This window comes from Leopardus geoffroyi, chromosome B1 (assembly GCF_018350155.1).
Source record: "Leopardus geoffroyi isolate Oge1 chromosome B1, O.geoffroyi_Oge1_pat1.0, whole genome shotgun sequence".
Classification (NCBI taxonomy): Eukaryota; Metazoa; Chordata; class Mammalia; order Carnivora; family Felidae; genus Leopardus; species Leopardus geoffroyi.
The window spans coordinates 173,905,591-173,929,959 of record NC_059327.1 but is presented as its reverse complement, the minus strand read 5'-3'; the positions used below and the strand labels follow the sequence as shown (position 1 = coordinate 173,929,959).

Below are 24,369 nucleotides of genomic sequence, written 5' to 3'. Positions count from 1 at the left end.
CTGTGATAGATAGGGCTGGGAATCATCAGCACCTTTGAGTAATGATTCGTCTGTCATAGGGGTTCTCAATTCTGACGGAGAGACAATCACCAGGGAGCTGTTAAAAATAACCAATGCCTGGGAGCACCTTGGGGGTTTAGTCGGTTAAGCTTCTGAGCTCAGGTCATGATCTCATGGTTTGTGAGTTCAAGCCCAGCATTGCCCTCTCTGCTGTCAGCACAGATCCGGCTTTGGGTCCTCTGTCCTCCTCTCGCTGCCCCTCCCCTGCTCTTTCTCTCAAAAATAAACATTAAAAACAACAACAACAACAACAACAAAAAACCAGTGCCTGGGCTATCTATAGTCCTTCCCTGTGGGAATATACAGTTTCTTGGGGGGGAAGGATACTTTTTTTTCAGATGGTGGTGTTTTGATGAAAATTGTTTTATTGTTTTATTTGAATGTGGAACCAGTAGCTTGTCTGATGTTAATGGTTTCCCTTTTGTGAAATTCCAAGTTATAATAGAATTTTTCTTGCAGTGTGACTGGCAAGCTCCATGCTGGCAGTGAATTAAAATAAGACCTTTCTCCTCTATTTCTTAAACTATATGCAGAGCTCTGCATTTTATAGTCTATCAAGTCTATTCAATGGAAAGGCCCTTATGTTCCCATATTCCCATGAAATGAGTGATTTTGCCCAGTCCAGGATCAGGCAGAGATCTGGGGCAGAGGGAGACCTCTGTGTCCCTAAAGGATATCCTCTAAAGGATATATAAGCTTTAGGCAAGTCCAAACCAGGTTCTGAGAAGCCTCCACCCAGAAGTGCATATTTGGAGAATTGGATCCAGGTTGAAACAATGAAGACTTGATGTCCCTTTTTTCACCTGCCAGCACACTTTCCCGTTGTAAGTGTTACATCCAGGATTTGGTCTTTTTCTTTTTTTGCAAGAAGTGTATGATTTTATCTCCTAAATTTAATCTAATTTCTTTTAGATCTCCTGCACAATTTGCAGAAAATTTATCTTGGTCAGAAGAAACTCAGGTTTCTTTCATCAATTTCAGGTTCCTTTCGTCCTTTCAACCCTAGAGTTGCTTCTAAATTCTGGGGTATTTTTATAGAGCTCAGTCTGGAGATTGGAGTGACAGAGTATGGTGATGACTGTCATGGGCCCAGCTTGTCCCACCTGGTCCTCAGCTGCCCATCCAGTCCCATCAAACCGTGTTGCTGCCTAGGAATCTTCCAGGTCTCTCTCTACCTGAGCTAGTGCATACCATTCCCAGGACACCAGACAATTTTAGCTGTTCTCTCTAGGGGCTGTTGGCCAGAAACCCATTTTAAGCCTCACGTCAATGACTCTCACATACTAGTGCATCCCAAACTTGAACGTGCACACTAGACATATGGAATCAAGGTAAAATCAAAGTTCTGACTCCGTAGGTCTGGATTAGGGCAGAGCCTGAGATTCTGCATTTCTAACAACTTGCCAGATGGTGTCTAGGCTGCTGGTTCTTTGAGTAGCAAGGTTGTGGAGGACAGAAGGGCTCTTGGTGTAATGGACTTCTCAGACTCAATCTCTTCTATTTGGAGGAAGTGATTTGATAACAGGGAAGGATTTGGTTAAATGGCTGCCAATGCACTCCCTTTTTCTAGCTTTTCATTTTTTTCATTTTTTAGTAATCTCTACACCCAGTGTGGGGCTTGAACTCATGACCCTGAATTAAGAGCAGCATGCTCTTCCAACTGAGCCAGCCAGGTACCCTGATTTTTTTCTTTTTTTTAAGTAAACTCTACCCACAATGTGGGGCTCAAACTCACAACCCCAAGATCAAGAGTTGCATGCTCTTCCAGCTGAGCCAGCCAGGTGCCCTAGCTCCTAATTTCTTTTTTTTTTTTTTTTTTTAATTTTTTTTTTTCAACGTTTATTTATTTTTGGGACAGAGAGAGACAGAGCATGAACGGGGAGGGGCAGAGAGAGAGGGAGACACAGAATCAGAAACAGGCTCCAGGCTCTGAGCCATCAGCCCAGAGCCCGACGCGGGGCTCGAACTCCCGGACAGCGAGATCGTGACCTGGCTGAAGTAGGACGCTTAACCGACTGCGCCACCCAGGCACCCCTCTAGCTCCTAATTTCTTAGGGAATAATAATCACTGTTTAAAAGAATGAAGGAACAGCACTTCCTTAAGATGCTCTTAGGACCTTTTTTACCCAGGTAGGCTCTGTTAGAATGCTGTCACTCTTGGCTTTCCCCATGCACTCTATCTGGAAGGAGAAACAAGAGGATGACATGTCCCTCACCTCCATGATCCTCTCTTCTTGGCAGTCATACCTGTGTGTAATACCCCTTGTCTTGTGTGTGGACTAATTTCCTTACATTTAATGAAGAAAATACAGCGGAAGTTTTGGGCTGTCACTTCCGAGATCAGTTTCTAAAACAACTGATTTCCTTCTTGGACACATGCTGTTTCTCAGATCATTTGTACTTGGGGGGGGATGCGAACTGACATTTTATGAGCAGCCCTATGGGGAGGACCACATGATGTAGCAAGAAACCCAAGCCCTTGGGGCACCTGGGTGGCTCAGTCAGTTGAGTATCTGACTTTGGCTCAGGTCATATGCCGGTTCACCAGTTCAAGTCCCATGTCAGGCTCTGTGCTGACAGCTCAGAGCCTGGAGCCTGCTTCAGATGCTGTGTCTCCCTCTCTCCCTGCCCCACCTCTGCTCACACTGTCTCTCTCTCTCTCTCTCTCTCTCAAAATAAATAAACATTAAAAAAAAAAGAAAAGAAAAGAAAGAAAGAAAAGAAACCGAAGGCCTGAGTCCAACAGCCTGTATGGAACAAACTATGGGAATGAGCTTGGAAGGGGATCCTTCAGTCCCACTCCAGTTTTGGGATGGCCTCGGCCCCAGCTAAGGCTTGAACTCAACAAGAGAGACCTGAGCCAGAGCACCCAGCTAAGATGCTCTGGATTTCTGACCCCCATAAACCGGTGTTTTAAGCTTCTCAGTTTTGGGATAATTTGTTACACAGCAATGGATAATATACCCACCTGACTCAGATGCCAGACGTTTGGAGACCGTCCAAACCGTTTGAATAAAACGTTCTATTGGCCTATCATGAAAATAATGCACAATATGACAAAAGGAAAGAGAAGCACAGTTCTCGGTCTGGGGTTGCTATTTGGCCTGATTCACACAGTGAGTGGCTCAACATGACTTACATTTACACGCTGGCTACTAGACCTTTGCACTTTTTCTTTTTTTCTTCCAATGTGGAACTCTGGGGTGTCTTGAGTTAGAAACTCAGCTTTAACCTTTGTAGCTATAAACTGACTACACTGTCTTATCGTCTTGTCTTGGGAGAGAAGAAAACCGGTGCAGTCACCATTTCTCACGTGGCTGAAACCTGCCGGCTGGCAGGAGCTTCGTTTCCTACCCCCACCCCGAGTCTCAATAGCTTAGTTTCCTGACTCCAAGAAAACCACCTTTGATTATATAAAGGTATTAGGGGCTAGGGAAACACTAGTCCTTTTGTTACCCGCCATCTCGAGCGCTTAGAAAGAAACGCTGTGGGGGTGGGGGCAACCCCGGTTAAGTTGGGCGGGCTTTCTCAACTCTGGGGCTTGTATCCAACCTGAGCGAGAGGACTTCCCGGTTCTCCGAAAGTTGTGCGAAAGGGACGTCCGAGGCGTGTGGGTTTCCTCCTCCCGGAGCTGCGCAGCCGGGGACAGCCGGGAGGTGCGCGACCCCCGCGCGTCCCAACTTCCCGCCGCGAGCCCAGCGTGGGGGGTGGGGTGGGGGTGGGCGGGGTCGGCCGCGCTCCGTCCCCTCCCCCTCCGTCCCCTCCCCTTCCCCGCGCTCTCCCCACCCACTTCCCTTTCTCGGCCGCCCGGGCAGCCCTGCGGGCGCGACCTCTCGGAGCAGTGACGAGCGGGGAGGAGCCCGCCGCCGCCGCCGCCGCCGCCGCCGGAGCCATGCCCGCGCCCCGCCGCGCCCTGAGCCCGCCCCCGGCTGTCCGCCGTCCCACGGGCCGGCGGCGGGAGTGAGCGGGAGCGACGGGCGAGGAGCCGCCTCCCGGCCCGCGATGTCACCATTGTTCAGCTGGGTGGCCAAGGTAGGCGGCGTCGGGGCAGCGTCGGGCCGGCGCCCGTTACCGTAGCGGACGGCTCTGGGAGCCGGCGTCCCGGCGGGCGCGGTTCTGGGGACGTTTGTAACCGTCGAGCCGCGGGGGGTCCGGAGCGCGGGAGGAGCGCCTGCGGCGGGGGTGGGGGGGTCTGACCGTGCCGAGACCGCCGGCGGCGGGGGACGCCCCGCTGACTGGGGACAGCGACCGGAGAGTGGCGGGCGCGGCTGGGGTCGTTTCCCCGGCGGTTCTCATTCATTAGTTGGCCTAACGGGCTAGGTGGCGTCACGCCCATTTGACGGGTGGGGAGAGCGAGGCTCGGCGCCGGACCCAGGTGTCCGCACCTGGCGGCCGGCTGCCTCTCTTCCCCCGCAGCCCATCACGCGCCGCGGATTCTCCGCCGGGTGTTTCCCCCGCGGCGGGAGCTTGGGTGGCATCCTCCTTGCCACCGGCTTGTGCTTGTTTGCCTGGGTTAGGGCGCCGAGGATGCCGAAAAGCTGGACTTGGTGCACACGGAGGGTGTCTGTCCTTTGTTTTAAACTCCCTGATTTCAGAGGGTTCGGTGGTCTGAGTTTTGAATGCAAAATGTTTACCTTCTATTTCCATAAAGTTTTATTTTCAGAACATTAGCGCCTTCAGAATAACTGAGCGTTGCAAACCCCTGCCAATTTCACTATCGCTAAAACGAAGGGATGGGAGTAGATTTCTAGAGTTCCCACCAGTTTGCGAACATAGAATTATTTTAATACCCTGGCGGAGTCCAGCCGTTTAGGTGTTTTTGAGTGATGGATCCCTCTCAGCTTCTAAAAGGCCGGCAGGACAACTGGGCACCTTTCTCACACTCCAGGGATTCCTCTTAGCCCTTAGCAGGGCTCACTCTTGGAGTTTGACAGGTTGAGTAATAAACTCTTATTGAGAGAATCTGTTAGCCATTATGTGACCCTTTACAAATAATAATTAGGTGGTTGTTATATCTTCTAGTTAGGTAGTGCTTTTAGAGTGCTGGTTTTATAAATAAATACCTGTTTGTGAGCCACATAAGGCTTTAACTGTCATTTAAGTGGTAATAAAATGGAGACACAGAAACCAGATTAGTTATTAGGCACTATATCCTATCTTCTCATTCTCACCAGAATTTTCACTTCCTGAAACACAGCTGTGATAAAATGAAATGACTTTCAACAAAGTTTTGAGCCCTTGTAGTTCTGTGCTGAATAAAAGAATGATAAAGTCCAGATTTTTTGGTTTGAAGTGATACCTTATTGGCTTTTATAAATAATGCTAAATTTAAAAAAATGTTACATAGTTTAAAAAGTAATTCAGGGTGTGTTGTCTGATTATATTTTACGTATTTTAGGTTGAGGATTCGAGTCCACCTTTTATACTGTTTGACTTTGTACCACAAGGCCAAAGGGAGATAAACCAAAAAAACAAAAAACAAAACAAAAACTTACTATATATTTTTTTACTCCAAAATTGGTAAGAAGTAAATCTAAAACAACAACGACAACAACAACAAAAACCAAAAAGAAAAACCTATCAACAACCTTATTCCTGGTACTGTTTTATAGTTTTGTTTACTTTTCCAAAACATTTAATAAAGATGCTTTTCACTATAAGAGTGAGGTGGACTTTTGTTCACGCTGACCTATGAGATGATAATGAAAACACCAGACTAAAGCTTTCCTTAAAACATTAAGGACTTTTACAAGGATTGTCAGCTTTCTCCAACTGGCAGTACTTTTGAAAAGGTGATGTAAATGAACTGTATATTGTAACTTCCTGTAAATTCTGAATCGTGTTATTCCAGAGTTATTTAAACTACAGAACAACAGCAAAACTGTGAAATGTTTTTGGAGCAAATTTATCAGCAGAAAGTGTAGCTATTTTATGTTTCGTGTCTTCTACATGGTGTACTCTCATAAATTGCATCCTGAAATTGATTCTTATAGACGATATGTTGTGAGTTTTTAGAATGTGAAACTATCTGAAATCATTTCTTGGGGTTATAGATTGTAAGAGTGAGTTTCTTTGGAACCTCTTTGGTTTACTGTTAAGAGATCAGGCATTAACGCAGTTGGCATTATAAATCAGGGAATGTTTTAAAAGCAGAAACAAGAGCTGCAAATAAGACAATGTGTATAATCCCAGAGTACATTTATATTTGATTTTAGAATGACTCTTCAAGAACACACAGCTGACTATGAACACACACTTCACACAAACACTTGCACATCTAATTACTTTTCTGTCTCGACCTTTGCAGACTGTGTCTCGATACCTGGTAGGGAAAGAGAAGGGGAGTAGACATCACTTGATGCAGGTGGATACCTGAACGGGAGTTTGTTTTTCTTGGGTGCTGCATTAATATTGTATGAATATTGAATGTGGAGTGAGCAGTTTCATGGTATAGGAATACAGCCCAAACAGGGAAGAATTTTATGTTAAGGAAGGAAAAATTAAGACGTACTTTCTGTTAAATTGGACATGACATGGAGCAGGGGTGCAGGTGTGCATTGTATTACCAGTGGGGCAGGTTTTATAGAGGTGTGGTTTCTTGATTAGTCTTTCATTGGGGCACAAGAGTTTTTATGTAGATTACAAAGAAAACCTAATTTCTCAAGAATCATGATGTTTATGCTAAACCCCCAGATGTCCTCAACAACCTGGCAGTTTTGAGTGTTTCTGTTCACTGCTTCTGTGTCTCCCATGCAGCAGCTAGCGAAAACTGCAGAACTGTCGGGTAATTTTCTGAATTTATCTGAATTTGCACCTGCCTGTAAAGGTAATGGCTAAGATTATTGCTAGTGTCTCAAAGTAGTGGGTTTTAAATGTATGTGTTACTCTGTCAGATAACATGGAAAATGGGACCTAAATATATCCGGATTTGCTGTGTTCTCGAATTCATATATGCAGTTTCATATAGTTCATGCCTTGTGTTATTTCCCAGTGCTCATTATGCAGGGGATGTTTATTGGGTACCTTCTGTGTACCAGGTACTGTTCATACCCTGGAGGAGTGAGTTCAGTTTGCACAATAGGTTTATCCTTTTTATTTTTAATCTTTTTTTTTTTTTAAAGTTTATTGATGCTGAGAGAGAGCATATACAGAGAGAGAGAGGAGGAGAGAGACAGAGAGAATCTCAAGCAGGCTCTGCACTGTCAGCGCAGAGCCCAGCACGGGGCTGGAACTCATGAACGATGAGATCATGACCTGAGCCGAAATGAAGTGTCAGACATTTAACTGACTGAGCCACCCAGGTGACCATAAGTTTATCCTTTAAAAAGTGTGCACACTGGGGTTGCCTGGCTGGCTCAGCGGGTAGAGCATGTGACTACTGATCTTAGGGTTGTGAGTTCGAGCTCCACGTTGGGTATAGAGATTACTTTAAAATAAAATCTCAAAAAAAAAAAAAAAAAAAGCGTGCACGCTGAAACTCTATAAGCCAGATATTTAAAAATACATTAGGTAAGGAATCCTTCTGTAAAATAGTCACTAATTAATATTTTATGTGAAACCAGGTTTTTCATATTTTGGCCTTGCCGAAAACCTAGGGGTGTACCTATTATTCATTCAGCAAGTCATTTAACAAATGTGTTCAACACAGATATTTATTGAACACGTAGTATGTGCCAGGTACTGTTTGAGGAGTTGAGGGTTTAGCAATGACTGAGGTAGACCAGGCTCCTATTTTCATGGAGCTCGAATAAGAGGTGGGAGAGACTGCAGAGCAGCAAGCACATAGGTAAACAAGGCCATTCCAGATGGTGCTAAGTGCTGGGGAGAAAAGTAAGCAACGAGGTCTGGTGGAGAGTGACTAGGGGCTGGGGTGGCAAGGAGGTAGCAGTTCATCTGGGGAGTGAGGGTGCTCAGCACATTCCAGGCAGAGGGGACAGCAGGTACCAAGCCTGGGGGTGGCCCAGGTGGGCTCGTTAAAGCAGTGGGAAGAAGGCAGGAGTGACTGGAATACAGTGAGCTGGGGCCCAGTGGGAGAGCGGTAACCAGGTCCGGGCCCTTTAGGGCTCTGTAAGCACAGAATGGGGTTTGGATCTGCGTTTAAGCGCAGTGGGAAGCATTTAGGGGGCGTCAACCAGAGGGGTGACATAGGCTAAGGTACGCTTCAGGCGGAAGCAGAGGGCGGCCATAGTGGTAGCTTCTGTAGTAGGGAAAGGATGCCTGTGGATACCTAATTGTTCTTTATCTTCTGAAATGAGCTTGTTCGTCTGATCTTGGAGCAAATGATGAGAAACTCCTTGCTTCTGTGTGGAATGCAGCTTGTCCTTGGTTAGCTGCGGCTTACCAGGGCTTTGAGGCCCACTTGTGTCCCGATGCGGGCCTTGCTTGTTTACCTTTGTGGTTTCCTGCCCCCCGGCCCAGCCCACCTTGGGTGCCTCTGACCAGTCGGGCTTGCCTGTTCACTGTCACAGGGTGGCCTTCCTGTAAGGAAGCCACTGGCTGTGAGGGGGCAGGTCTGCTTTCTTGGGTACAGTCGGCTCGGTGTTGGCTTGTCCTAGGTTAATGTGATGGATTCTTTAAAACTATAAAATGTTTTTCCTTCGGTAGACTTCTATTACGTTTAATTAGTGGATGTTTGAGTTTAATAAAGAGGGAAGACCTCCTTGTCAGAGTCAGACCATTCCTTGAATTTGAAACATTTGCTGCCTCTGCTAAGTGAAACTGGTGTCGTCGCCCCGACCAAGGCTTTGGCCGGGCTCCTGTGGGGCTCGTTTGTCTGCTGGGGGCAGGAGCCCCTCTTTGGGAGCTCTGGTTGTTCACAGTGACAGTACCTTGGGCACAGGTTGGTTTTATTAAAAGGGAATGGAGAAAAGCAGGAATAGAATCCCGCCTCATCCACAGCAGAATAGTGAGCCCAGAGTGGATCTCATAATGAGAAAAAACAGGTCCCCCCCCCCCCCCCCCCCCCCCCGCTAAACAAATTCGCTAAACTGATCTTAACCAGTGTATGTCTCTGCCTTGGTCTTCCATTTCTGACTCTCTAAACCCTTCGCATCTTTCACCACCTCCCTGAAACATCTGTGATTGTTCATTCATTCCTTGGGTGAATATATCAAAGGGGAGGTGAATATATAGAAAAAAATAGCCCCTAAGGCATTTCCTCTGCCTTGTGGTAGCTCCTCTTGGTAGAGGAGGGTAGACCACTAGCTATGGGGGTGCGGGACTCGGGGGGGGGGGCGGCTGTAGGGAGTGGCTGCTGCTCCAGCCTGAAGCAGGCGGAGGAGTTCCGGGGGGGGGGGGGGCGCGCACGCCCTGCCAAATGGCCAGAGCAGCAGGCACGGAGCCCTGGAGCCACAGTGGAGGAACCTCAGCCCCAGTATGGTCAGGCTGGCTGCAGAATGTGTTGTAGGGATCAGTAGAGGATGAAACTGGACAGGTGGGCAGTGGCCAGAGGGCACATGGCATACAGACCCAGGGCTGGCATTTTATCCTGATGGCAGTGGGGACCCCCTAGGGACCAAAGCTGAGCTTTCCCCAAACTCTTGTAGCCACATAGTCCAGTCTGTATGATGCCTTGTGTTGTGGTTATTTTGTCTCCTTTACTAGCCTGTAGACTCTATGAAAACAGGCGTGGTGTTGCCTTACATACCAGTGCATACCAATCACTTGGGCATCTTGTTAAAATATAGTTCTGCTCTAGTGGGTCTAGATGGAACCCAGGATTCTGCATTTCTCACGGGCTCCCCGGTAATGCTGATGCTGCTGGCCTGGGGACCACACTTTGTAGCCAAGTTGTCTGTTATACCTACCCTTAGACACAGCAGTTGCTTACAGTTGTTGGAATAAATGCCAGGATTTCAGATTAGTCACTTGTATCTGGGAGGATAGTAGTGGAAATAGAATCCCATGAAATAAAACAACAAAAAGAATTAACCTTGAAATACAGTGTCTGGCAAATAGGAGTGGAAGGAAAAATTTGCACTGCGTACTCTTGTACCTTTTAAAAATTTCAACATTTTATGTGTTAACTATTCATTTTATCAGATTTAAAAAATACTTTGGCCTTTCATCTTTTTCAGTGTATTTAACTTTGCCTCAAAGACCATTAGGATATTATAATAGACTAGGAATCAGATTATCGTTGAAAAATTGACTCCATTGCCCTCCTATCTTTTCTCTTAAAAAAAAAATTTTTTTTTTAACGTTTAATTTTTTGAGAGAGAGAGACAGAGCATGAGCAGGGGAGGGGCAGAGAGAGGGAGACACAGAATCCGAAGCAGGCTCTAGGCTCTGTGCTGATAGCAGCGAGCTGGTTGTGGGGCTCGAACTCACAAACCGTGAGATCATGACCTGAGTCGAAGTCAGACGCTCAACTGACTGAGCTACCCAGGCGCCCCTTCTTTTTTTAAATACACTTATTATTATTTTTTTAGAGAGTATATAGGGGGCAGAGTGGTGGCGGGGAGAGAATCCTAAGCAGGCTCCACACTCAGCACAGAGCCCCACACAAGGCTCCATCCCACAACCCTGGGATCATGACCTGAGCCAAAATCAAAGAGTCAGACACTCAACTGACTGAACCACCTTGGTGCTCCTGGACTTCCATATTTAAAAGCAATTTTTAGATTCACAGCAAAATTGAGCAGAAGGTACAGAGAGTTCCCATATACTCTGATCCCACACGTGCATAGCCTTTCCCATTATCAGTATCCCCAAACACTTGTTAGAGCTGATGCACCTGCATTGACACATTATCTCCTAAAGTCCGGGATTATGCTATAGTTTATTCTTGGTGTTGGACATTCTGTGTGTCTGGACAAATGTATAATGGTATGTGTTTTTACTATCATACAGAATAACTTCACTGCCCTAAAAAACCACTGTGATCTGACTTTTAACACATCTTGTCCTCTCTCCCCAATCCCTGTCAATCACAGATCATTATAGTTTTGCCCATTCCAGAATGTCCTATAATTGGAATCATGAAATGCATCCATTTCACATTGGCTTCTTTCACACATGTAGTAACGTACATTTAAGTTTCTTCTGTATCTTTTCACGGTTAGATTGCTTATTTCTTTTTAGCTCTGAACAGTATTCCATTGTCCAGAGTACGTCTTAGCTGCTTCCAAGTTTTGGCAGTTGTGAATAAAGCTGTAAACATTTTTGTGCAGGTTTATGTACAGACAGCCGTAAGTTTTCAGCTCCCTTCGGTAAACATCACAAGGAGAGTGATTGCTGGATTATATGGCAAGCGTATGTTTAGTTTTGTAAAACGCTGCCAACCTATCTTCCAGACGGGGGTACCATTTTTGACTTCCCACCAGCAGGGAATGGCAGTTCTTGTTGCTCCGTATCTTCGTTTAACGTTTGGTGTTGTTATTGTTCCAGATTGTGGCCATTCTAACAGGTGTGTAATGGTATGTTGGTTGCTTTAATTTGCATTCCCCTGATGGCATAATGTAGAGGCCCCCCTTCCTTTTGATTGTTAACTTTTAGGCAGTAGAAATAAAAAATTTTCCTTTTGAATTTTACTTCATAATATATAGTGGTATTCAGGTACACGTACAAAGGTTATAGAAAGACAAAAATTTAAATGGTTATATTTGTGTATGTATACTTAAGTAGCTTTAATTTTCCCATTATTTCTATTGCTTCTGACTTTGCTGTTGGTAGAATGAATCAGCCACTGACATTTTTTTAGATTTAAAAGAAAGACATGATGGAAAAGAATTTCCTTAGGTTTTTTTCTTTTTAACGTTTATTTATTTTGAGAGAGGCAGAGTGTGTGAATGGGGGAGGGACAGAGAGAGAGGGAGAGAGAGACCTAGTCCTTGCTGACAGTATGGGTGGTGTCCCGACTCAGGGGGCTTAATCTCCCAAACTGTGAGATCATGACCTGAGCTGAAATCAAGAGTCAGATGCTCCACTGACTGCGTCACCCCGGCACCCCGGATTTCCTTAGTTTTTATGTACTTTGGTACTTCATTTGCAAATTATTTTTATGTCGGTCATGTGTTATAATGATTAGACTTCTAGGCCTTGTTCATTTACTTTGGTTGAGCTTAGCTGAGTTAATTTGGAGCCTTTCTCGTCTATAAAATAATAATGTAGTCTGGATTAATCTTTTTAAAGATCCTGTTCTAAAACTGAACAATGTCAAAATTGCATAGGAAATTGTGAAGATCATCTGCAAGTATCAACTCTTTGAAACATGGTCGAGTTTGCAGTTTGTCAGTGGTTTTTGTGCAAGAGTGGCTTAGGCACGTGGACCCAGAGACAGGCCCAGCCTTAGAGCAGCTTGCAGCCTAGCAGAGAGAGGTCCACCTGTGAAGGTAATTTAATGTAACAGTACAGATGTGTGCACAGAGAGTCACTCGGCTGGGGATTCGGGGAGATGTTTTAGAGGATATGAGGTCTGAAGTAAGTCTTTAAGGAAAGATGATTGAGGCGTAGGTCATTGATGTGTGGGGGATTATGAAAAAGAATTGCTAGGATATGCTTGTGGTAGTTTTCCAGCATGTCTTGGAATCATTCAGGGTTGCTTTCCAACTCTGTTGCCTGTTTTTGAAGCCAATGATTTTTAACCTTGGGGAAGGCAGTCACTTTAAACAAATGCCCAGATACAGGAGGTTCTGAAATAAGAGCAGCCCTCTTCCTTCACCCTGGCATGCCCTAGGGCTTACACACCCCTGTCAGTAATGGAGGCTGGTGAGGTGGTCATTCTGTTGCAACCAGAATATTATTCCGTCTTCCCTTTTCTCCATGAGGAAGCCGAGACCCAGAGCCAGGAAGTAACTTAGTTTGAACAAGATCACATAGCTCATTGTGGCAGAACTTAAACCCAAGATCTTGGACCCCTGGATTTTGCACACCTTGTTAATGTTGCCCTGCCGATTTGTTCGCACTTTTGTCCTTAAGGTATTTTGCTAAAATCAAAAGTATGTATGTCTGTCAATATATTGTATTTTAGAATACCTTATTTAATCACCGAGTCTTTAGATGTGTATTTCACAGTAGGTCCCAGTACCCGCAGAGGAATGGACAAAGGAAGTGTGAAGGTGAGCAGTCTGCTGGAGTGGGTGGAGATCCTCTGACTTGTGAAGGGTGTTCTAAATCCTCCACTGCCTGGGAGGCTGGCCCAGTTGTGTGAACTGTGGGTAGGAAGAACCCAGGGCCTGAGGATTTGAAGAGAGTGGAAGTTGCCCAAGTCCAGTGTGGCGACACAGCTCCCTGGTGCTGGGCTCCAGTGACCTGCTGATTCACTTAGTGCTCTGTTTCCTGGAGGGCGTCCTGTGGGAGAGAGTGTAGGTGCGTATAATAAGTCTCTTCTCTAATACGGGAGATTGACTTTGTTCAGAGAAACATCATTTGCAAAGCGGAATTAACGGGGGAGAGGACTACATTAGTGTTAATGCAGCCGTAGAAAGGAAGAGATGATTGCGTTTTTGAGCACTTAATATGTGCCAGCTGTTGTGTTGGGAGTAGTCCCCTTCTAAATCATCGTGGAGTAGGGGTGTTATTTCCTCCTCCTTTTACTTTGGGGAAATAGTATGAAGAAACTGAAGTTCAGAGAGGTTAGGTAATTTGTCAGAGCTATTAAGGTTAATGCTTGAATTGTTTGGCTGTAAATTCACATTTTATCTGTTATACCTGTGAGATCTCTGTAATAAAGGGATTACAGCACATGTTCAAGATATGGAACAGAGTTGGTCAGAACTTAAAATATTTTGTCACACCAAGGATTTGAATTTTTCTTCCTCCTTAGATGAGAGGCATAAAATGTACAACTAACTTGCTTTTAAAAATAAGTGTATAAGGGGCACCTGGGTGGCTCCGTCGGTTAAGGATCTGACTCTCGGTTTAGGCTCAGGTCATGATCTCACGGTTTCATGAGTTTGAGCCCCGCTTCTAGCTCTGTGCTGATGGGTGTCAAGCCTGCTTGGGATTCTCTCTCTTCTCCCTTGTCTCTGCCTCTCCCCCACTCATGTTGTCTCTGTCTCTCTCTAAAAAAAATAAACTTAATAAAAAAAGTAAATAAAAATAGGTGTATAAGATTGAAGTTACATGAGATGCAGAACAAATTTTTTAAAGGCCTGAATTTCATGATGTTCTTGGTTAGAGAGGGAAGACAACAGGAAATAAGAGGAAAATCACTGGCAGAAAGATTGAACATGGGTCAAGATTGGCAGGGAGGCTAGGGGCAATTAAATGACAGACCGAAAGAGGTCAGCTTTGAGGTGACCATAGCTTGATTTTTAATTTTCTTGTCAAGTGGTGGACTTTAGAGTATTATCACTTATTATCTGATATTCTCCTCAAAGCACCATGGAAGCATGTTTTCAGCCTCTCTGGGAAGTTCTCTTTGTGTTTAGAGACTATTTTGAATAGGCTGTCCAGAGAATCTTATCACAGTGGACATTTATATACACAAGACTGGAAGTTAAAGGCTGGAGTTGGAGGTCTCGGTTTGCCCCGAGTTTGCTGTTTAACTGTGGCTAGATGCCATGGGAGTGGTGATCACTGCCCTGTGCCATCATGTGGTCATGTTTGGGCATCAAATGAGATGATGTAAGTGATGTAAACTGTTGAAGCAGTTTTTAGGATAAGCTTACCTAGGAAGAGGTTTGGGTGTACATTTCCATTAAATTTCCTGACTTATACTTCAAGTTATACTTCAGTCCTTCATCTGTAAAATGAGAACATTGTGTTGAATGATTGCTGTAATTGTTCTCAATTTGGACTCTATGTCCGTATTACTGCAGGTTGGGCCAATCATCTTAGATTGTCCGCCTCTGATAAGGAAGAGAGGTCCCGTGGAGCTACTGGCCTGGGACAGATAGAGCCCTTCTCCACCTTTACCAGTGGAGGTGTGACCGCAGACAAGTCCCTTCTCTGTAAGGAAGAATGTGTTCATCCACAAATGGGGATGGTAGCTGTCCTCCAGGCTGTGGAGGATTTACCCACATCGTGTACTTAGAACAATGCCTGGCTCAGATTAAGCACTTACTAGGGGTGAAACATCGCCATCCTCATCATTTGAAGTCAGAGGTGGAGACGACATTTGTGGTTGCTTAGTTCTGTTCCCCCCTGTTTGAAGATGAGAAATTGAGCCCTCCAGAGGTGACGTGGCTCTCCCAAAGTCCCATCTAAGATTAAGGTGTTCTGACTTTTTAGCCCAGAGTTCTTTGTGTCACCTTGTACTCGCTATGATATTTAGGTTCTTTCTGTTGTTGTATCACATTCTTCATGAATTAAACATAAGCCTTGGTTTAGTAGTATGGAACAGGAGCAAAATGCTTTTGTCAGGTCACAGATCAGATAAGGGGAAAATGGGGCAGAGAGAATTACACAGGCCTCTGCCACCAACCCCCCCCCCCCTCCCCTCCGTGTGACCTTGATGAAGGTCACAACTTCGCCTTGATTTCTCCTTCCCTAAAATAGAGGTGGGGGGCAGCTGACTGGCTGCTTCTGAGGTCCTTTTTCTCTCTCAAAATACTGTGAAGAGTTTCTTCACTGCCTGGGCTGTAAGTCCAGGAAATAGTGTGCCAACTAAAGATGTAGATTCTCCAGTTTTGGAAAACTTTAAAAATAGGAAGGAAGTTTATTTGTTTAGCAGAGTTCATAATTGTAGGCCTGCCGAAGGCAGAGAATTGGCCGAATGGTATTTTGCGGAAGTTCTTTCTACAGGGTGGACCCGGAGGAAATCAGTCATTAGGTGAAAATAAACTGTAAGATCTGTGAGACAATATTTGCTTAGAGATATTTACATAGGTCTATTGTGAAGGTCACTATTGTGTCAGGTTTTTTTCTTTTATGTGTAAGTTTCCAAAGTTAAAATATTAGAGGTTTCATTGTAAAAATTGACTTTAGAAACACAAACCAAAAGCCTGATTATGAGTAATAACTTTGTGGCCCTTTGTGCATTGATTATTCATTAATTGTATGAGTATGAAATACTGCCAATACTTGTACAGGGGTTATAACTCTCTTGCAGTTCCAGAAATAGTCGTATTACTGAATTTCTAGGTGAATGTGAGGGATTCTCTGCCCTTATTTGAAGATATGTGAAGGAACTATCTAGGAATTTATATTACACTGCAGTTTTAGTAAAAGCAGCTCTTTGAGTCTGTACCACCCAGGATTTGTTAGCCGAAAGAGCATTATACTAAGGTTTGATGTCGTTATTTTGGTAGTGTTGAAACTAGCTGAGATTGGGATCTCTGGCTGTTTTCCCCCGAGGAGGGAGTTCAATGTGCTAGACCACCAGAGCATACAGGTCTGTATTAATTGTTTTGAAGTTGCCACACCATTTTGGGTAGTCTTGTGCCACTTCCAGACATCTTGGCCAAGAAATTCAGCTTCTTCAAGTTCGTTGTTGGTCATGATACATTAATTGCGCATCCTCTCTGTGCCGGGCACTTGGACACGGATGCAAGGGGAGAAAGATGTGATTCGTGCCCTTGTGGAGGTGAAGACTGTGTTCGAAGGTGCTTACACCATAGGCCTGCAATAAAGCGGGCTGAGGGAAATGTAAAACCTCTGAGTAGCCTTTGGTACACGGAAGTAATTTTCCACACACAGTAAATCCCACCTGACAATCTCGTTGTTTTTAATCAGCAGGGATAGTCAGGACCGATTGTATACTTTTAACTTAAATGTTGTCTTTCTAAAAAAAAAAAAAAAAAATCGTTTTCAATTTGGAAGCCAGTAATGTAGTTTGGATGTGGGTGTTAAGGAGGTCTACAGTGCCCTGGAGTACCTCTCTGCAGATTTTGGGGGGCTTTTTAGATCTAATAATTTTTTGCTTTGATCCTGATTGAATAAATAGAGGCAGGGGAGCCTACTTGGCCCTTGTATGGGGGGGAGAGGATAAGTCTTCCCTCAAAGCCCTTCATGCATACCCCAGAATGGGCACCAAAGCCTTCATTTTCACACACAGTGCCTGCTGTTAAACGTGAAAGTGCAAACCGAATAAAGCTTGTGAGTCTCAGAGACTAGAAATGTGGGCACTAGCTGGTGCTCTGTTGTTTTGTTTTTGGGTTGTGTGTGTGTGTGTTTATTTTTTAATTTAATGGGCTTAGAGGCTTTAGTCTAATAAGGAAATTTCAAACCAAAGACTTTATTTCCTCCTAGTTAAAAACAGATCATGGGGACCTGGTGTGGCCTAGAAAGAGAGTCCTGAATGGGGTGGTCCAGTTCTGCCCAGCCTGATGAGCGGGTGCCAGTCGTTTTGGCTCTGTGAGGCTTTGTTTCCTGATAGAATTGAATACGTTGAGTACATGGTTTGAGGGTCCCATCCAGGGGATGAGAACATTGAGATGGAAGAAGCTGCATTAAGCCAAGGCATGAGGTAGAAATCCAAATGAGCAGAAGCCCAGGATAGGTTTGAGTGGAGTTGCATGAACCCCCATGCCCCCCATCCTCGGTGAACTCACAGGAGGAGATGATCAGAGCCTCCCCATGGAGGGTTCTAAAGGCCTGGCCACAGTGTTGGTATTTGGTAGAGATTAGAGAGAAGCCCTGGCAGGTTTGTGAGTGGTAGGCTGACGCCATCAGGGCTGTCCGTGGGGAGGGGGATGGATGGGCATCTATCCTGGGAGAGGCTGGGCAGAGCTGAGCATTGGGGCTCCTGCTGTGGCCTGGCAGGTCCTTGGGGTACATACAGGCTTTGGCCAACGCTTGAGGTTTGGGGCTCATAGTGATAGAACACACAATCTGATGGCTGATGGCAGGTAGAGGGAGTAGAGAGAAGAGTGGAAGACACTTCCCCAAACTGGTTACCTGGAAGGCATTTGGGTAACAAGTAAAGAGAGGGGCCTATTTTAGGGCAAAGACATGAGCTTGGTTTGGATGCTTTAACGTCATGGTGCCTGAAGTCTGGGGATCCTTAGGGGTAATTGAAAATTGAGTCAAGTTGAGGAAAGAATTCAGAGCTAAAATGTAGATTAAGAAATTTTTGTTGGTTTTGGGGCAGTGGTTTGAGATCCCTGGAGAGAGAGAGAGAGTAGAGAGAAAAGTAGAAGACCATATGGAGTCGTCCCCAGGATATCTGAGAAATGGAAGTGCGTTTCACTAAATACTTCTAAAGGAGCTAATTACATCAAGAAGATTTCATTACCCCATTCCTTCCTTTAGGGCTTATTTTTATTCTTTTCCTCTTGTAAATCAAGATGAAGTCTCACTTTTGAAAATACCAGGATTCAGAGACGACAGTTCCCACTGGGTAGGTAGAATTCTTGTTCCTTGATTGTAGAATTAATCTGGAGTAGAGCAGAGTTAAGTTTTAGCAAGTCACTGAAGCTTCTCGACACACATTAGCCATTCCCTTGGCATGGGAAAAACAACGGAGCTTTGAATACATTCCTAGCAGCAGCTCTTGGCTGGAGCAGCCTGTCTTTATCTCTTGTCAGCCTTGGTTTCAGTGTTGGCTCTCTAGGAATGTTCCTGATTGTAAAATATCTCCTCTCATGAAGATGAAGTCAGCCCCCCACCCCCACACGTGAGGGAGGCTGAGCCCGAGAAGGAACTGTGCTTTCAAACTCCTGCTTGGTGGGAACCACTGACTACTCAGCACGACCTCAAAGGTGGAAGCAGGTGCCTGTCTTTAAATAAGGCCCTAGACTCGAGGAATTGAAAGTCTGACTCTGAGCACTGGGGACTTGCCCCCTCTGTCTGTGTTCAAGTCTTCTCCAGGGATGCTCAGTATCCATATCATCGCACATAGCTCTGACTGAAAGATTTTTATATTCTGAGCAGAAATCTTCCTCGCCTTGTGTCTCACCCCTTTCCCTTCCCTTTTATGGTGGGAGGGCACTAATGCCTCTAACCTGCGACAGATTTGGAAAGGCAGTGACCTGCTTCCCGTCTTCCCCTTCCCACACCGAAAGCCCTGGTCTCCATTCATGGAATTTCAGGTACCTAGTGACTCTTACTGCTGCTACTTTTAGAGTCTGCTAAAACCGAAAATGAAACCTAGTGTGGCCCAGTCTGCGGGAGGATGGTGAGGCTATGACTCCCCTCTTAGTGGAAAGATGACATTTCTCCTAATGCTGTAGGCTTTTTGTTCCTTTTCATTCTTTTGGTATCCAGGCCATTCTGCTGGATTATCCTGGGCTTATGATCAACTAAAATCCTTAAATCTTTTTCACATGAACTTTTGGCAAGCTGGGTCTGCCCCACAGATACTTACTTACCTGCCTGAGGTATTTGGGGATTTTTGTTAGTTTTGCAATTTACAAATACTAGACTTTACATATGTTCTTGATGTTGGGATTTTTTGGTTTTCATTCTATATTCTAATTTATTTTTATAGAATAGTAGAATTTTGGAACTGGAAGTGATTTTGAGGGTACTGCAGTTCATTCCTTTCACTATGACACCTGAGTAAACCGCCTTAGGGACACTGGCGTGGACATTTGGTGAGGTGCTAGGACAAGATCAGATTTTCTTTCTCACACTTTAGGAGGGTAGGGTGAATCAGGGAGGGTGAGAAATGTTAGCCGAGGGCTAACATTCACTGGTTATGAATTCAGGCCTGGGCTGCTTTATTCTGTGTGCAATTTTACTCTCTCTTTTTTGTCTTGTGTGTTTGTTTTATTGATTTCCTTCATCTCTTTAAAGCAGGAAGAAAGTGTTAAACATGTACTCTCCTTTTGCGGTATTTTGCTGGGATACAATCTGAGTTTTGTAAACATTTATTGACGTTATCCACGTTTATAACTTCTGAGAAAGCCAAGGAGCAACAAATAGTATTGTTGGTATTTTACAAGGTGAAAATATGTTAAATGGAAAGTAGATTAGACCATTTCTAACTAATATCCTTTACTGGCCAAAGTTGTGATTTGCCTGTTGATCAAGATACAAGAAAAGGAACCACTCCTTGGTGAAGAGAGTTTATTTCATGGTAAAATGAGTTGAGAGAAAAGTCCTGTTTCCACCACTGATCTGAATGAAGTTCAGGGTTTTAGAACATATGTGATAGGTTTTATTCAAGAATGTAATCAGTGTTCTAAAAGCTAGTGTGGTATGTTTAAAAACTGTAAATAACTGATTTATTTATGATACACCAGATTGTGATTGGGTCTGGCAGTCATGCATTAGTGACTTTAAATTTCTAACATTTGCTTGGCAATTACCATGGACCTCCCCGATGCTGGTGACAGGGCTATGACTAGACTGCTGTGTATGGTTGTGCAAGTTACATACTGCAGAAGGGCAGAGCCTGAGATCCAGCCCATACCTGGCTTACCGAAGTCTACCACACATGGGCTTTCGGAAGAGAGGTGGAGGAGGACAGAGATTTGGCTTTGAATAATTTGAATGGTGCCTTAAAAAAGGCACCGTAGGGGCACCTGGGTGGCTCAGTCAGTTAAGCGTCTGACTTTAGCTCAGATCATGATCTCACGGTTTGTGAGTTCAAACCCCGTGTTGGGCTCTGTGCTGACAGCTCAGAGCCTGGATCCTGCTTCAGATTCTGTGTCTCCCTCTCTCTGCCTCTCCCCCACTCATGCTCACGCTCTCGCTCTCTCTCTCTCTCTCTCTCTCAAGAATAAACATTAAGAAAAAAGGCACTGTAAATGTGAGGGGTAGCCCTATGCTATCAAAACCTTTGTGTTTAAAAAAAATTAATACTGTTGTCAAGGTGATTTGTACTGTATCCACAAATGTCATAATTTGAATTACATTCATTTTACTGCGGTTCCTAGGAAGTAGCAAGAATTTTTATCTGGTTCACAAGGTTAATGGTTATCTAAACTCAAGTTTGAACTGTCAGCTTCATAAAATAGACCAGTTCTTACTATTAACGCAATTTTGGTTTAAACTAAAATTTTTGTCTTAAGTAATCACCTAGGCATATAAAAGGACAGTCTTCTGAATATTGCTTTTTAGACTGCCATCTAAAGTTTTTAGTTTCTATAGACGTTGATGTTTGTTTTTCAGATTGTATTTCATGACTTAAAGACTTTTTGTATGTTAATATAGTTGAAGCATTTGGGGCCACTTAGAATTGTATGCCATTTCACTTGTACTGTTGAAATAATTTTTCATCATATATTTCAAGATTTTTTTCCACTCTAAATCATTTCGTCTCTGGAAGGCCTCACCTAATAACAGTAGACCATAATCTCTAAAATTCCTTAAAGTTTAAGAAAAATGTACTTTTTAAAAAATGAAAAATAGGGGCACCTGGGCGGCTCAGTTGGTTAATTGTGGACTCTCAGTTTCAGCTGAGGTCATGACTTCAGGGTTTCCTGGGTTAGAGCCAGGTCAGGTTCTGTGCTGACAGTGGGGAGCCTGCTTGGGATTCCATCTCCCTCTCTCTGCCCCTTCCCCACCTGCGCTGTCTCTGTCTCTCAAAATAAACAAACTTAAAAAAAATTAAAAAGTGAAAAATAACCTTTAAGATTACAAAAGCAATACAGTACATGAAAATTGTAGAACAATAACCTACTGATAAGCAAAGGTAACAAACCACCGCATTCCTGCTACCCAGAGACTACAGACCACAGCAGCCCCTTCCAAATCTTTTTAAATTGTGTTATCTCTTTGGCTGGAAATAAGTAGACATAGCAGCTCTTGAACACACACTGCATTTTGTTCAGCCTGTGGGAACTTGTGGCCAGAGTGCCCCGGGGACTGAGGGTCAGTGGGCGGGGTCCCTGGCTGAGCCGCGGGCACACCCGGCTTTGTGGCCCGCACCCTTCCCACTGCTGGTTGGGCTAGAAAACGTCCTTGAAAAGAGCGAGAACTCGTGAATAAATACTGGATTGTAATCGCTGCTCAGGTTTCTGGGGGTTTCTGAGTCTGTGGGTGGATGGATCTGCTTGGTCTCAGCTCTCCCAGTATTACCTTCTGGATGTGGTCCATTTCCCCTCTTCTTGCATGTGTGCAGCCAGAGCGCAGCCACTGCCACCAGGACACGGGTGCTTCTCCCTCCTGGGTTCTTCGTCACATATCATGGGGGGGGGGGGAGGGTATTTATCATGGGGATGGGGCGGGCCCTGGGTAACTCCCTCAGCATCCTTCTGCCCGTTGTCCTCCCCTCCAGCTCTGTCCCCCCAAGCCACCTCCCTCACAGGGCCCTGTGGTCCCCTGGAGGGCACACGGGCCCAGCCCCACCTGCCGGGCCCTGGAGCTTGCGGGCTGGCCTGGGCTAGCCGGGTTCAGGGTGGCTCCTTTGGGCCGCATCTCTGACCCGCCTCCTGCCCCGCTGCCCCTCCAGCAGTCGGTGCCTCTGCTCTGTTCACCTGCTGAGTGAGGCTCCTGTTGTTCCCACGGCCTCCCTCACCTTGCTTCCTACAGAGTGTCATGTCTCCGTCCCCAGACGGTGCCACGTTGGTGTGCAGCCCCAGCACCGGCATAGATCCCATCCAGAAGAGTCTGCCTTTCTGTAAAACGGAAATGTTTTTCTCAGAGGCGTGGGGTGAGCATTCAGTGAGAGTATCTGTGTAAAGCACGATGTCTGGCAGTTAGCCCCCATAGGTGGTGGTGGTGCCTGAGATGCTGTATTAACTCCATGTAAGTGGAGGTGTCAGAAGTTTGGTTTTTCCTTCTGACAGTGTGCAGTTGGTTATATAAAATACTGGGGTCATACTTTCTCTACCTGATTTTAGGTAAGGCTAGAAAATAAAGCCCTTATTGTTTCATTTCAGTTTAGAGTTCACCTACAGCACTTTGGTGTATTTTCAAGTAAATATATTTAAATTGAGTTTAATTAGTATTGCAGTATCCACTTTGCACATTAAGGTGGAGAAACAGAAAACTGCCATTTATTTGCCTCTTGCATTCAAGTTGTGTGTTAAGTAAATGCTCGGACAAGGTCTGCAGGGTCCACATGATGAGTTAGACACCCTTCCACCCCCTAACCAAAGTGTGGTGTGGGAGACAGACTCAGTGTTGTGACCTAGGTGACAGTAGAGGGCCAGGTGCCATGGGAACCTGGGGAATGGAGCAGAGGAGAGGTTTGAACTGGATCTAGAAGAATGGGCAGATGGTAGTGGAGAGTGGATGGAAGGACATTCTAGAAAAAAGGCTTCTCTGCCTGTCTGAGGTTGTCACATGTGAGCTGCAGCCCAAATAAGTTTCCTGAAATGAGGATTCAGAGGCATTTGTCACATTTTCCCTCTTCTCCCAATGGTAGGGATAATATAAAATTTAGAGTAGAAAATAATTTTCCATCTGATATTAAACTGAATTGTCATATTCAGGGACTAGCTGGGCAGTAAATCACATTAGACTTAAATTGGATCTGGGTAATCTTTGAAAAGAGTTGTAATCTTTTTATACTGATGAAGAATGTACATTATGTAGAAATTAATTCTGTAACTCTAACTATGGACACTTGAGTTTTACCCAGTTAGAATTTGCTTTCCATATTGATGGCCCCTTGCCGTTTTAGTTTCTCTTTGTAGATTCTGATGGCTATGGCTTCTGGTGGAGCTTCCCCATCGCCAGTTGGATTTATGTTTGCACTGGAATGGCGTGCTGGTGTTGTTGCATTATTCATATATACAGTGCAAACACACTACAGCCCCGAGACAGATGCCTGGTGGTGGTGGTGATCTTGTCTTTGAGTTAGTTGTAGGTAGCTGGTTTCCCTTACCCGCTGGGCTTCCAGTAGTCCAAGAGCCCTTAACCTGGGATCTGAGGGGAGGCTGTCCATGAACTGGGAAAAAATTACATCTTTATTTTTACTAACTTCTTTCTAACTAAAATCTAACATTTTATTCAATTATTAACACAGTCATCAGATCCAGTAGCGTTAGCAGCTCCTGTGATGGTAACATCGACAAAACCAGTTATTTTCATATGGCATTATAATAGTTACACATTTCTAAAAAATACTCTGGATGCTTATCATTACTTTGAATTACAGCATTTATTTGACTTGCCTCTAGATCTTGTCAAATATGGGAATAAGCACATACTGTATCATAATTATTTGGATTATTCCCTTTTAGTGTAATTAAGTTCTTTTGTATTCCCTTGTGTTCTATTTTGTACATGTAAAAACTTTTTTCTGAGAAGGGCCTATAGGCTTCACCATGCGGTCAAGACAGAAATTTAGGAACCTCTCCTTTGGGGTGAATGCATTTGAGAGAAGAGCCTGCCAGCATTGGCTTTGGGAGGTGAGTTGGGAATGTGAGATGTTGATGGAAAGCTGGGGTGTCGGCTCTCACCCAAGACGCCTACTAATCCCATTACAGTCTTGCCTGTTGCTTTAGCCCACGGCAGTACACAGCTCAGCACGACTACAGCCCTCGTGCCATACACGTAGCTCATCGCAGCAACGAAAAGGTTAAACTTCAT

General features: G+C 44.8%; 1 protein-coding gene across 7 annotated transcripts in view; it reads left to right on the top strand.

The window, feature by feature from the left end:
* The window catches only part of TBC1D1 (TBC1 domain family member 1), a 224,712-nt gene that overhangs the window by 70,102 nt on the left and 130,241 nt on the right, over positions 1–24,369 (top strand). Inside the window, exon 1 of one of the 7 annotated variants that reach the window (XM_045474284.1) lies at positions 3,906–4,092. The exons of 4 other annotated variants lie outside the window; for them this stretch is intronic. In XM_045474284.1, coding sequence (XP_045330240.1) covers positions 4,063–4,092 — 30 coding nt within the window. In that variant the 5' untranslated portion in view covers positions 3,906–4,062. Of the gene's footprint in view, positions 1–3,905; positions 4,093–24,369 lie in introns of those variants that run through there. 2 more of the 7 variants (XM_045474281.1, XM_045474282.1) reach the window with 2 other exon arrangements.